The sequence below is a fragment of the Poecile atricapillus genome, chromosome 1, assembly GCF_030490865.1.
Source record: "Poecile atricapillus isolate bPoeAtr1 chromosome 1, bPoeAtr1.hap1, whole genome shotgun sequence".
In the NCBI taxonomy this organism is placed as follows: Eukaryota; Metazoa; Chordata; class Aves; order Passeriformes; family Paridae; genus Poecile; species Poecile atricapillus.
The window spans coordinates 142757480-142771848 of NC_081249.1; the positions used below are offsets into that span (position 1 = coordinate 142757480).

Genomic DNA, 14369 nt, shown 5'->3' on the forward strand with positions numbered 1-14369 from the left:
ACAGAACTGAAGTGACCCATCTAGAGATCCCAGGAGGGACAGCACGGGTCCCCTTTGGGTTTAACTGTGCAGACAGGAAAAGAGACACAAGCAGGACAGATGTGAGATGGCACAGAGCAGCATTTGGCCTTTATTACTGCTTAAATACCAGCCACCAGAAACATGGCTAGAAAGTATAGTGAGGATGAGAAGACAGAGGAACAAAGATGATACAAAGCTCTAGAGGTGAGACACAGGAGGGTGGTGTAATTAGCCAGGAAGCTGTAACTGGTCCAAGGTATATAGTAAAAGACCAAAGTAGTGCGTAGACTATGGAAAGGCTTCCTTTTCCTCTGCAGGGGGGATAGCCTGCCTTCCCACAGCTCCAGGGAGGTCCTGCCTGGATGACCACCCAGGAGCTTGAGATCAAGAACAATAGTGGCAGGAGATCAATACAGCAACTGTACTGCAGGCCACGGAGCAAGCTGTACTGCCAGCAGCACTCGCAGCCAAGGGGAGCTGTGATTCCCAGCACTGCAGTATTTCTCCAGCAACTCTCCAGCTTCGGGGCTGGGGGGCTTAGCTTGGGTGCATGGGAAGGTCCATGTAACTTATATGGGTGAGTTTAGGGTGCAGACAGAAGGCAGGTCCATGCCCGTGTTGCAGCTGACATTAAGGCTGCTATGATGGAAGGCTCAGATATCCCCCACACACTCACCCCAGCATAGAACATTTTATTCCGAAACCGGCTGTTGAACTTCTCTGGGTTGGCCTCTAGGGAAAGGAGAAAAAAGTCCAGGTCACTGGCCTACACATGGAAATATTTCACTTGACAGCTCTCCTCAGACACAGCACTTCAGCCAGCCTCAGCCAGGAGTCTATCCCCAGCTTCTTTCCTGTGCAGGCACCCCTCTTCCCCTTCTGCAGTTTCAACTAGCTCCTCATGTTTTACCTCCAGCTCTGTCCCTGAAGCAATTCTCTTGTTCACTTTCCTGAGAACCCACAAACAAGAACAGGCCCATCCCACAGACCCCGACCAAGTCCTGCCACTGCGCAGTACCTCGGGATTCGTGGAACTCCAGTGTCACCCGTGCATCAAAGCCAAGGCTGAAGTAGTTATTAAAGACATCCAAAGGGAGCTGAAATGGAAAGAAGGAACAAGGATGAGGCTTCCAGCATGTACCCATGGCAAAGATGAGGTCAGGTTACAGCAGAGCCACTACAGTGCTCATGAGGCTGAGGGACCCTGCTTGCCTTTTCCCTAAGAAAATACAGAGGTCACCAGCCTGAGATGATGGCTTAGTTCCTGGCTCCTACGGCCAAGGTAAATGGTCGAAGGGGACACACTCCTCTCTCTGAGGTTTCTGCAATCACCCATGTTTCTGTTGAAGAAAACAGTCTCACAGAAGACTGGGCTTATACCTCCTGCAAGTTGTGGTTAAAAACCTCTGGTAGGCATTTACTTATTAACTCTACATACACTCTTGCCATGAGTGCTGTGGCTCAGAGCCACAAACAGAATGGTGGAATTGGAGGAGTGAGAAAGAAACACCAACCCAAGAATGTAGCCTCAGGTGCTGCGACTGCCTGAGCCAGTGCAGAAGGGAGAATGCAGACCTCTAGTACAGGAAACAGGCATGGAGAGGAGGTGTCCCACCTTGTCAGCAGCTGCCTCATCCTTTTCCTCAGGGTTTGCGTCAGGGTTTGGCTCCACATGGAGATTCCAGCGATCAAGCTGCACTATGTTCCCATCTTCCACATGTGATAGGATCTTGGACAGAGGCTCATCTGTGTAACCCTGGTGAATAGAAGGACTTTGTGAGTCTCATGCCTGCCTCTCACAGAGCAGGCTTTGGTATGGCATCTCAGAGTAAAAGATGTAGAAGAGATCAACTCTACTTGAATGCACAATAAAGCGGGAATTGAAATTTAAAACAATACATCTTGCTTCTAAAAATCTTCCAAAGTTTGAAAAAGCAATTGCTTTTGTATATTCTAATGCAGAACCATTCAAATGTCAGAAGAACAGCAACATCCAAATTACACTTATTTGTTGGTCTGTATTTACAGGAAGTTGAAACACCAGCCCATGCAAATCTCCAACCATGTTTCTGAAACAAGGATTGAAGTACTGAGCCCTGCTCTGTCACCAGTGGGTTCTTGTGCCCATCACTTACCCCACCCCAGTTCAGTGTTCTGGCCAAGTCGTTCCCTGTCCCCAAAGGTAGGATGGCCACAGGAGGAGGTGGGTTGATGCGTAACTGGTCCAGAATTGAGAGTATCCAGCCCACCTGCTCAAGCAAGAGAGTGCAACGAAGCCATTGGTTATCTCAGGGGTCAGCAGGTGGGCAGAGGTGGCTTGGAGCCCTAGCAATGGCAGAGGGGCAGAGATGGGGTCTCCTTAGCCACAACTGAGGCTATTCACAGTCTTTAATACTCTAATCAGGTGCTGCAGGAGATATCAGTAACCCCAGTGAGGACACTTGCCCTCAAAAGGACTACAAAACCCAGACATGTTACAGACTACCACTCCCTGGAACACTGCATGAGGGGACCCAGAGTAGCTATGCTACCAGCTGTACCATGGACACAGTGTGCACAGTTTGCCCTGCTCTGGATTACAATAAGGAGGGCTGCTGTCTGCACTGAAAAAGCCTGGGCAAAGGGGTACCATGGGATAGAGGGGCTGGAGACTCACTGTGCCGTCTCCCCCGCATGCCAGGATCCGCAGGTTGTGGACTTTTCGGTACAGCTCCAGCCTGCAGGGAACAAGGAGGTTGAGGAGGGGAGGGGAGTGGTATTGAAGGTGTTACACAGCAGCTGCCTCACAGAGCCCTTGGCATTCACAAAGCCACATCCATGTCTCCCTCCACGAGCTGGGGGAAGAGCTCTTGGGAGGAATTCTGGGACATGGACTGGGGAGAGAAAGGTCCTGCCCCCATCAATACTCACGCCTCCTTGGGTCCACCCTGGCTGAGGTCAAAAACTTGCCGTGGGTTGAGATACCACATGAAGGATTGGATGATCTTGGATCCCTATGAGGAGAAGAAAGACTTCAGGTAATATCAAGTTCCCAGTGGACAGCAGAAGGAGGCATCTGATCCTGCCTAGAGACAGGATCCTAAGACCTGTCTGGAGGGGACACAGGCAAAGCCTGGCTGAGGTGGGAACTGCTGGGCAGCAAACTGACATTGTGGCCTCTTGTGCAGCTGAGACATCACCAAAACTATGATGAGAACTCAGCACTCAAATGGCAATGCCTTCACAGAGATGTCTTCTTAGACATGTCTTACCATGTCTTACCAGACAAGGCCATACCTGATTCCCACCACTCTTGGGATTCACAAACACCAGCAAGGGCTTCATGAGAGGAGCTGGCATGGGCTTGATGACAAAGGGCTTCCACCTCCCTTCCTGCAAGAGATACCATAGATCTTTCAACAAAGCTGGGGAAATGCAAGCTGCCACCTCCAGCTGAGCCCTAACATCATGCAGGTCAGAAGCAGGAGGAAGAAAACATTCTGGCCACCCCAAAAACTTTGTATCTGGGATATACCCTGCCAGCAGGCACCCTCCCTCCAGCTCAACCTCCTTAGTCTCAGTGCAGACCCAGAAAAGCCCACTTTTACTCCCAGCTTTGCTTCTCACTGTTCAGTCCCTCTGCCCTTCCAAGACAAGGTCATTCCCAGTCCTCTCATATCTTACCTCGGCCCCCTTTTTGCTGGATTTCCGTTTGAATGATGTCCTCTTCTTCTTCTTACTGGATTTCATTGGATTCTAGAGAGAAAAGAAATAAACACAAAAAATCTGTGAGAAACTATTGGGCAAGTGGGAACTGCGAAAGAGCCCCCAGACTGAAGTGACTTACCTGGGGCCGTCGGACCCGCAAAATCCAGGTAGGAGGAACAACGACAGCAGCATGAGCCCCCAGTGAGCAGGGCTCTTCAATGTGTTGCAGCATGAAACATGATACTTTGCTGTGATACTGGCCAAGGAGAAGACAGAGAGAAAACTCAGCTGCTCAGTTTGCTGGGCACAGCCACCATCTCCTCCTCTCAGGTCCCCCATGCCAATGCAGGGAGTGCTAGATGAAACCATGCAGGAATTGTGTAATGGAAAGGCAATGAAGAGAAGGTTTCTCAAAGGAGCTTGCAAATATCTTAGTACAGCCTCTCCCAGCAGGAGGAGCTGTTAAGGTCAGGCTGCAGAGTAGCAGCTTGGGGAGTCCCAGCAGAAAGCAGAGGTCATTAGTGCAGAACCGACTGCTAAGGCATTCAGGGGGGCTTTGCTCACCGCTTGTTTGCACCAGGAACAGCTGATGGCTACAATCTCTTTGCTGTGGAAGGCAAACTTCTGCTGAAAACCCTATGGTAGAAAGAATAAGAGGCTTAGGGAATTCCCTGTAGTTTCTTACCATCTAACAGTAAGAGACATTAACAAAGAGAGCATGCCTGCAGCTGAAGCCCTCCAGATCCTGTCAGACAGTCCCAAACACCATAACAGCACCAGAGAGACCACTGTGCTATGCAGGGATGTCCTTATTGCTCAAGGAAAACATGTCAGGAAGACAGTCTCTTTCAGGATTAGTTGGGCCCAGGGGAAGAACTACTCTATGTGGGAAGCACTTACATAGTGCTTCACTGAGCAAAGCAGCGCACGTGTCTTGGTTTTGCTGCCAAACAGGAATGGTGGGATGTTCCTAGTTCCCAGCCCTGTGCATGTCTCTGGCTTGACCTTAGGTTTCCTTCAGGCTGAGAAAAATGCCCAAGATGCCCTCTCACCTTGCCACACTGCCGGCATTTCCCTTCCTGCCGCCTCCGGTGCACCCAGTGATGTCGGACAACAATGGGCTAAATGGAAAAGAAAAAAAGAAAATTGAAAAAAAAAAGGGGGAATGTAGGGCCCAGTGTGTGAGGGAATATAGGAACAGGCAGAAAAAATGGACACAGGCCTGCCAACTTCTGCTCTTGCAGAAAAATCACTGCTCATAGGCACCAGCCCCCCACCCTCTGAGAGAAGGCAAAGCCAAAGAATCAGGGGGCAAGAGGCCAAATTAAGATGCTCCAGGAAAAGGGAATTAAAACCAGAAGAAATAGGAAGGAGGACAGGGATACTGAAGACTGAAAATCATACAAAGCAGATCCAACAGAGAGTGGCTGAGCAGTAGCACATCTCTGTCCTTTAACATCTCTGCCCAGATGCCCCTAATGCCAGGTGAAAAACATGCTGGTGGAAGGTGTGAAAATCCCTAGAGAGACACAGTTTCTGCCCGCATCAAGAACATGGAAGTGCTTGCAGCTAAGCAGTGAACCTCCTCACTCCACATTCCTCGAGAAAGAGCGGCAGCCCCAAAGCCCTCCACACCCACTTCCCCCTGCTCTTTCCCCAGGCCAATCCTGAGCCTGCTTTAGTCCCAGTGTGGGCAGCAAGGCTGCTCGCCAGCGCCTCTGCTCTGCCTGCAGGCTCATGGGAGGTTCAGGGCTGGGACCTGCAGAAGTAATTGTGAGGGAAGTTTTGTAATGAAGTACAACTTGTCCTAAATCCCATCCTACTTTTCCAGCCCTGGATTGGGAATGGCACTGCAGAAAGTAACTAAAAGAGGAAGGGAGTGAGAGTTCACAGGCTGGCATGGCAGGGCCCAACATCCTGACAGCTCCTGACAGCTTTTGGGATCATAATGATGAGAGGCAGAAACTGGTAGGAGGTTCGGGTCAGCTCCAGAGTTGCCTCCTCCAAGCACAGCACACAGGAGAGGACAAAGAGTCTTGTTGGCTTTAGCGGGTATTAATCCAGTAGGAGCAGAAGGAGGGCTGTGTCTTGAGTCCAAGCAGGCACATCTAGGGAAAAAGCTGACCCTGAAGGGAATCCCTGGCACCACAAAGGCCAGAAGAGCACCTTTTTAGGGAAACAGAAAGGAAGAGGCCTTGGAGGAACTGAGAAGCATTAGAAAGACAGGACGGAGAAGCAGAATTTGTGAGAAAAAAGAAAAAGCAAGAAAGGGGAGGGAGAAAATATTTGTAGAGGTTGGAGAGAAGAAAAATAGAGATGGAAGATTGAGCAGAGGCAGAAAGCTGTTAGCAAGCCCAAAGAGTAAGTGAAGCACAAATAAGGGAGCTAGGCTAAGAGTGATATGGGAAGGAGGCACAGAAGGAAAAACAAAGCAAGAAAGGAAGGTTTGAAGTGATGCTGAAAGCTTCCCTTTATGAGGTTATGCTGGCATTTCAAAGCAGGCAGACCTGTGTTTGAGTATCCTTCTCCAACTAGGTCTGCTGTGCCAGCACAAACACAGTGTGGGGGCAGCTCTGTTACCAAAATGGCCCATGACTGAGCCACCCACACCCACTCCAGAGCACTGCAAAGGTTACACTGGCTCCACAGGCTGGAGGGTGAAGCGTGAAGACTGACAGCTGCTTCCACCAGTGCAGGTCAGCAGACAGGTTCCAGGCCACTGCTTATGCCCAGTACATTACAACATGGGCTAAAGGGGTCTGATACCACTACTGTGGGCAACTTCCATTGCCACCTGTGGCACCCAGGTCAGAGCTGAGTGATAAAGCCAGAAATGAGCCCATACTGCTTCCTTCCAAATTGCAGGAGACTTGGGGACCTGCTGTTTGCCACAGGCTCATCTATATGCCTGGGGACCCAGCACAAGGGGCAAAGTTTCTCCCAGAAAACACTATCGGTAGGTTCCCCCTATGCAGATTCAGGAGATTCAGAACATGCAAACCATCAGATGCTCTGCATCTGCTGCCTGCAAACTCCTCACTCTTCATATCCAGTCTGTGCTGCTGCCTTGCAAAGAAACATCCCTTTTATGCCACCATCCCCTTGGAGCAGGAAGAAACATGACGCCTCCACTCGAATGGGCAACACACTGGCAGCATCTGGTGTCTTTACCACCAAACTGTAAATGGGAGAGGCAAACGTGGGCAGCATCCAAGGCACATCTCTCACCTCCCGTATGTTCCGGGATCCTGACTCCCTGAAGGAAGGTTTGCAGCGGAAATTTATCTGTAGGTTGAACACACATGAGGAATCAGTAAAACCATCATACCTGAAGGAAACCTACCAGAATTTACTGCACTACAGCAAGGCCCAGAACCTCTGAAGTTGTTTAGTACTTGCCACAAAACCTTCACACATATCAGTTACTGAACAAAATGGGGCCTGGGATCCCAATCATGTCACTAGATCCTCATTTTGGTACTGTCTCTTCAGAAGACCCCTCTTTGCAATTACACACTGCAGGTCCCAATCTTCTTGTGTTTCACTGCCCAAGAAAAGGCAGCTACAGTTTTGCAAGGGAGGGCTTAACAGGCTCTACTCACTTTCTCCAGCTGTTCAATGCAGGGTGTATGCACTACGATCTTGCAGGCTGCACATTTACGCCTGGAGAGAGGTTTTTGCTGAAGGGTAAGAAAAAGAGAGAAAAAATATATATGTGAATGAAAATATGCAGTGTTCAGAGCCTGGCAAGCTCAGCCTCCCATCACACCGCCTTCTTATTTATGTACTGGGATACAGAATAAACCCTATAGTAAAGTCAGATACAACCTACACTTCTTATCTAGAGAAGGGATCTAAGCATATGCCTATAGCAGATGTTCTCAAGCCTGGGACAGAGCAGGGAGGTACTTTCCCTACTGTCCTGTCCTACAGTCCTTGTCCTCTTCTGACACTGCCTGAGAACACCATGGAAGCTGGTCTGGGAGGCACCTGCAGAGTGGCATCGGTGACAGGCACCTGCAGAGTGGCAGGCACAGGGTGACATCAGTGCTCTGTGTCCTGCACCACGAGCAGGACTGAGCCTGCTAACTGGGAGGGAGGACTGCAGGGGCAGGAGGCAACAGGCCTGGGTTTCCAGAGCTCACTTTTCTCCTCTACTGAAAGGTCTTGGATTCAGACTGTCCTTCTAAGGGTGTGGAATCCCAACACCCTCTCTCCGGAACCCTTCAGGCAAGTGGTAGCCCTGCAACAGGTTCCTGTTGCATACTGAGAACCAGCATTGGCAGAAACTGGGCGACTTGGCCCTCTGGTATACAGAGGCAAGAGGGACACAGTCCCTGCCTCAGCAGCTCCCCAGCTCCCTACATGTCCCCCAGCAGTAGCAGCAGCAGCATGGCCTCTGTGGTCTCCCCATGAGGTGACGGCACAGCCGGGTTTGTGGCCATCGCTGGTGAGGCAGGCGGCCCCAGGTGACTCACCAGAAGCTTTGCCATACAGTTTTGTTCCCCAACGTAGCAGAAGTCCCCAGAGACATTGGTCTCAAACCAGATGTGCTCCCCATAGACTGCAGCCTCCTGAAAGACACAATACAACACAAGCTCTGAGAGCACCCCCAGAGAGGCACCTGAGCCCCTAAAATGCTTTGTGCAAGGGACAAGATACTGGACAATGCTGGGAGTGGGAGGTTGGAGCTAGGTGGAGGCCAGGAGACAAGATGCACACAACAGCCAGGGACATCTGGAGAGAGGAAATCTCACAAAGCTGCTGCCATGACCCACCTGTTGTAAACAAGAGGGCCCCAGGAAACCAGCTCCAAGACCCACAAACCACCTGTAGTGTCCTGCACAGGAGAGGGAGCTGCTTTCATCACCACGAGAGGAGGCAGCAGGGCAAACAGTGCAGGGGACTCCCCTGAACCAGCTTCTGTTCTACAAGCTGAAGGTGCAGCTTAAAACCTGCAGGTCTTTGCCTGTGAAGGAGCAGGGGCTTACTCCTCTTGCTTGGCCCCAGCCAACAGATCTTGGCTGTCAGAAGCAGAAAAGCTGGCAGTGGAGTAGTTATGCCATCCCTCCAGGAACCACCTGTGCCTCTATAGCCTCTCTCTTGCAGCACCAAGTAGTGCTGCCAGGAGCACAGATGCTGGTACCAGCTGGTGGCAATGGCAGAGGCCATAAACGTGTCAAAGTCAGTCACCTGGGAAGCCTCAACCCAGGGAAGAGCCTGCTGCTTCTTGGCCAAGAGCCCATTCCAAGTAAAGCCCAGCAAAACACAGTACAACTTACGCTCCAATCCACAGTGCTGCGTATCTGCCTCTCCGAGTCGTTCCTCATGGCTAGTGCCGGGTTTGGCTGGGCTACCATGTGCTGGAGACTGGATTTGGCAATAGCTTTCCTGGAAGACACAGGAGGGCTGGCTATTATATATATATGAAAAGCATAACCTGCTTCTAAGATGCAATATGAGGTTGGAGCAGAAAGGCCTCCTCAGGACCAAGCGGCTGGATACGAGGTGAATTTCCATCCCAGCTGGCTGAGAAGTATCTGTTCCTGTGAGATAGTCCTGTGGGATGAAGAAGGACTGGCCATGTTGTTGACAGCTCAGCCAGACACCCTGTACCCAACAAAAGGCACAGCCTGGGCCTGCTTGGTTTATGCCCTCAGGGATAAGAGTTCCATTGTAAAACACCCTGGGAGTGTCCACCAAGCTGTGGTCATGAGACTGCCTTTGCAGGAACAATCTAGAGCCCCTGTCCAACAGTCCCCCTGCATCTCTCCCACTCCAAGGCATCTCAGAACCTGGGCTGTTTTCAGACACCAGTACAACTGGCCAGAATAAAAGCAGCTGTTTGTTTGTAGCTAGTGAGCTTCTCCCAGATGTGCTAGGGTGGAAGAAAGGAGCAGGAAATCCAGCCAGCAGGAGAAAGTCTACATCTCCAGCCAGTAACCAGGCCTACTGCATTCCTCTGGTCCAAGCCTGACATTAGAGGACACCCACAAGCCCCAAGGACTGCACCAAGAGCATCAGTGGCAGCACTGGACCAAGTGGAAGATGCTCAAGGTATGCCAGCAGCACTGCAAGACACTAATGGCAGCCAGGTACAATGGCGCTAAGTCTCTTCCCTCTTTCCCCACTGAATCCGGGTGTGCACCCCACCTCTCCCCTCCCCAAGGCATTGCCTGCTTGCACACTACCACCATACATACAGCAGCCGGGGGCTCCAGCCGTCCGGGGTGGTGTGGCACGTGGGCTCCGGTCCCAAACCCTCGACGAGGGTGGCAGAGGGGCACCCGGTTCCAGCCACTCGGGCACAGCGCTGGGCCAGCAGCCGTGGGCGGCCAGAGGGGAGCAGCCCAGGCTGAGGGGCGTCGCTGGAGCGCCGGCGCTGGCTAAGGCGGCGGTAGCGGCCTGGCAGGCCGTAGGCAGCCCGGCCGTACATGACCTCGGTGGGCAGGCGGTGGGAGGAAGCGCGCCGCAGGCAGCGGGGGCCCCGCGACAGCAGCCCTGCCTGCAGCGGCCGCAGCTGGGGCAGCATGGCCAGCCACGTCTCCTCAGCACAAGGCTCGTGCTGGCCCTGCTCAGATGCTGCACCACCGTCTTCTGGAGACTCAGATCTGGAGCTGTCGGTGCAGTGAGCCCTGTCCCCCTCCTGTCCCGTGGGAATGAGGCTGGCCAGGAGGACAGTGGGACCCAGCAGCTGGGTATCAATGGCTTGTGCCTGGCCCCCGCGCTTCTTCTGCACTGCAAACCTGGGGCTGAGGCAGGGCGGCGTGGTGCTGGAGCGGCGACGAGTGCCGGGACGCCGGACCAAGCCCAGGCAGGAGAGGGATGCTGCCGGGACGCCTGAGCCACGGCGGCACTGGGCTAGCGAGGTGGAGGGCAGCCCCACCTGGGAGCGACGCCTGGCCTTGCCCGTGGGCACAGCCACCACGCTGGTGCGCCGCAGCCCTTTCCGCCCAAAGTGCCGCCTAAAAAAGGTTTCCATTGCATCTGGCTGGTGGCTGTTAACACAGAGACCGGGAATTAAGTAAGCTCCCCTAGGAGTCCCAGGTCACGCTGTGGCTGTCAGGGCAGGGGGACAGGGGGAAGCAGGGGACAGAGGGGTGAAGCAAGGAGTGGGAGACATGGCAATGCTACACGAGGCGTGTATTAGGGTTGCCCCCCACAGCTTTAGTGCTCCCCAAGTTTCACAGCTCAGCCCAGAGGGCTGCAATGGCAGGGCAGGTGTCACTACCTAGCTGGGACCCTCTGTATTCCCTGCTCTCCACTAAGCAGAGCCCCTGGCACCTTAATTACCCCCACCACTCTCCTGATGCTGATCCACCCCTAGTTTCCCCACAGGAACCACTCTGGCTAAGCACCAGTCCCACAAAATTTGTGGCATATTTAAATTAAGCCGTTGTGAGTCCTACAGAAGAAAATTAACCAGGCCAGTAAAACCAGGGCAGGAAAATTTGGTAGAAGCCGTGTGGGAGAGCTGGAAGCTGGGAGAGGCTGGAGCAGGGCAGAGGAGATTTAGGAAGACCATCCCATCTGTCCTGAGCAAGCCTTCCCTCTCGTGGGAGAAAGAGCTTTATGGAAAACTCATGCTTTCCCTGCCCAGCCCTCAAAGCTTGACAGGCTCCCTGGACACTGCAGCAGTCTGTTGAAAACCACAGGTGGAAGGTGCCACAGCATTTTCAGTGGCAGTGGCTCAGCATGCAAAGGCCTGAGTGGAAGGAGCAGAGTCTGGCTTTCTCCAGTGCTCCCCTCCTGCACAGACAGTGCTTCATTTCCCACCCTCCAGCTGCCACCTCTCTTCAGCTGCTAGAGGATTTATTCAAGGCCAACTTAAAAAAAAAACCACCAAAACCCACAGTTTGGTAGAAGCAAACTTCTCTTCAATTGCTCCCAAGGCAGGGGGCTCAGTCATGGCAGCCTGCCAAGCACACACAAGCCACCACCATCACCACTCTCAATGATTTCCACGCTGTGCAAGGCATCTCCCCTACCCACCACAAGGGCATGGAGTATTATTAAATACCTATTATTAGTAGATATTTAGACTAGAGACTCAACAAGGTTAGAGTACAGGGAACAGTCACCTTCTAGTCCTGCTGGCCACACTATTACTGATACAGGCCAGGATGCTGTTGGCTTTTGTGGCCTCTTGGCACACGCTGAATCATGTTCAGATGGCTGCCAATGAGCATCATCACCAACAGGTATTAAAAACCGTCTAAACAAATAAAACATATTTAAAAACACATGGGATGTGGCACACTGCAACAGACCCTTTTCGTCCAGCTTTAGTTCCTGGGGGAGACATACTGACCAAGGGCACCTCAAATGAGCTGAATGGCTGTTCCCTCCTGGCCCGGATATTCCACCAGCACAAAGCTGCTGTACCCCTTACTGCGGGCAGGAAGACCTCTTAACACAGCTTCCTTCCTTTTTGCACCAGTCTCGTGAGGAAATCTCCTAGAACAACCTTGGTTTGACATTTATGTTTGAGCACTAGCTGACTGCAGACCTTTTTATCTTCAGGGCTGTCTGTAAATGGCACAGGGAATCAAGCTCTGACCACCAGTGGTGAAGGTTATTACAAGATTGCCATTTGACAGCCCATGACAGCAGCATGTGGCAGCTCAGATATGCTGGGTGTACATATCCCCACCTCTTGCATCTCGCTTCCACCCTGAGCTCCAAATGGTGTACTGCAGGTGTGAGAGCTGCTGGTGGTAGAGGAGATGGACAAACTGCTGGGGCTGCCTATGGTTGGTACACATTAGCAGAGCTGTGTGCAGAGCAGCTGGGGAACCATGCACTAGGCAGAGAGGAGCCTGGAAAGAGCTAAGCCCTGGAAGCCTTGGGCCTAACACCAGCACATTACTGGCACCTCCATTGTTTGTCACAGAGAAAAGATGGAGAGGAGCCAGCACCTGTGGCTGCTCCGTAGATCGCATTACTCAGCTGAGTTAGGTAAGGAGGCTGGATGGAGGCAGCCTGGCATTTGCAGGGTGCAAAGGAAAGGAAGTAAGTAGTGCTGCATGTACTGGGACATCAACTCTACTTCTGAGCAGATACACACTATCATTTCACACTCCTCCCCTGAGTAAGGAACCAGACAGCAGCTCTGGTCTGCTCATGATCTGCAATCAGAGCTCTTGAAAGGTAGGGTGTTTTTTATTACCAGACTTCTCAAAGCATCCTAAACACCCTGCCTGGCCTCAGTGCAGAGATACTGCTGAAGCAGGAGCACATCCCAAAATGATCTGAACGCTCTTGGAAAACACAGCAGAGACTGAAGAGGAAAAACTTGCATCTTGTAATGGCAGTGGACATAGAGCTTGTGCATCAGCTGTTAAGGAGACATCTCTCCAGATATCCAGCTGCTATCCCTCATTTGGTGGTGGTGGTTCCAAAACCAGACAGGCTGACTCTTAGGGCTAAACATGCAGTGTCCCCCATGACATAATCTTTGCCCACATCAGGAAGAGGATCTGGATTTTCAGCTCAACTATCCTGCTTTGCTTCACTAACCTTGAGCAAACTCCCATGTACCATACTTAACAAGCTCTCTGTGATTGGCAGAGGGATCCTATGCCATACACCCTCTTGGCCCTCCCTCCACATTATTATTCCCTTTGTCCTTCCAGCAGCCTGGTCTATTCCTGCCAGGGCTCAGAAGCAAGAGAGATCTCAGGTTGCTTTCATACAGTGACAAATCTGGCACCCTTCTCCTGGCACCAAAGGAGGCAAGAGGACTCTACTGCAGGATGTTGTTGGCACTTAATGTACAAGCCTTGAGCCACAGAGAAGTCTGGACATAATAACACCATCAGCTCCTTCTGACCTTTCAGCAAACCTCCAACTAGTCGACTGGAAAGCATTTTTTCCAGCCACAGGACTACAAGGGAAACAAATCTGAGAGCTTCGCCCTGTTCCATGACGAGCACCTGTCCTGATGGCAGCTGGCTGGATTCCTGCATCCTGGCTAGCTGTGGGTGCTGGGGAGCTGCTGTGGCACTAGAGTGTGAGCAGGAGCCCATTTCAGTTTACATGCTGTCTTCTCTGGCAAAGACACTTGACGCCAACAAATCAGCCACAAGGAAAGTGTGTTATTAATAGCCACTCCTGTGTGACATCAAGATCTCCTGGGCTTCTGCCTCCCTGCCTCGGCACTGGAGAGACTGAGGGACCCAGGAGCCCGTCCAGAGAAATGCTGCTCATTCCCACCCTGCTGGCACACCACTGGTTGCCTTCAGCATCTGTTTCCATCACAAACTTGTACATCCCACACTGCCCTTTCAGTGCTCTGATATTCAATCTTCCCATGTATACTGCTGTCCTCACACCACCCCTGCTGAGATCCTGTCCCCGCTCTCCCGTCCTGCTTCCCACGCATCCCACCGACCTCTCCTCTCCCTGGGGCTCCCCAGCCAAGCTTCTCTGACCTTGCAAGAACAACCTGCACAGATGAGGCCTGCTGAGGAAGGTGCCCCAGTGCCAGATGGAGAAGGGAAAATGCTGGTCAAGATGTGGTGCAGCCCCTAAGGCTTTGGTTGCAGCGAGGTGTGCAGTGATCAGCAAGTTTCCAATCTGCACTTTGTTTCTACTCAGAATTTCCATTCCAGCTGTCATCTCTCCTACCATCACACAAATAAAACAGAGTCAGGAGCTCC

The 14369-nt window shown here is 52.0% G+C and overlaps 1 protein-coding gene across 2 annotated transcripts in view; it reads right to left on the reverse strand.

Annotated features, from left to right (window-relative positions):
• Nucleotides 1-14369, reverse strand: part of DGKZ (diacylglycerol kinase zeta) — a 45222-nt gene that overhangs the window by 15681 nt on the left and 15172 nt on the right. The window contains exons 3-18 of one of the 2 annotated variants that reach the window (XM_058829313.1): nucleotides 9912-10706; nucleotides 8991-9099; nucleotides 8187-8282; nucleotides 7311-7388; nucleotides 6937-6993; nucleotides 4761-4829; nucleotides 4273-4344; nucleotides 3848-3964; nucleotides 3685-3756; nucleotides 3298-3393; nucleotides 2932-3014; nucleotides 2678-2738; nucleotides 2157-2270; nucleotides 1637-1777; nucleotides 1040-1118; nucleotides 698-753 (exon numbers count right to left, since the gene is read on the reverse strand). In XM_058829313.1, coding sequence (XP_058685296.1) covers nucleotides 698-753; nucleotides 1040-1118; nucleotides 1637-1777; nucleotides 2157-2270; nucleotides 2678-2738; nucleotides 2932-3014; nucleotides 3298-3393; nucleotides 3685-3756; nucleotides 3848-3964; nucleotides 4273-4344; nucleotides 4761-4829; nucleotides 6937-6993; nucleotides 7311-7388; nucleotides 8187-8282; nucleotides 8991-9099; nucleotides 9912-10706 — 2095 coding nt within the window. The remainder of the gene's footprint in view (nucleotides 1-697; nucleotides 754-1039; nucleotides 1119-1636; nucleotides 1778-2156; nucleotides 2271-2677; nucleotides 2739-2931; nucleotides 3015-3297; nucleotides 3394-3684; nucleotides 3757-3847; nucleotides 3965-4272; nucleotides 4345-4760; nucleotides 4830-6936; nucleotides 6994-7310; nucleotides 7389-8186; nucleotides 8283-8990; nucleotides 9100-9911; nucleotides 10707-14369) is intronic. The other variant, XM_058829320.1, reaches the window with a different exon arrangement.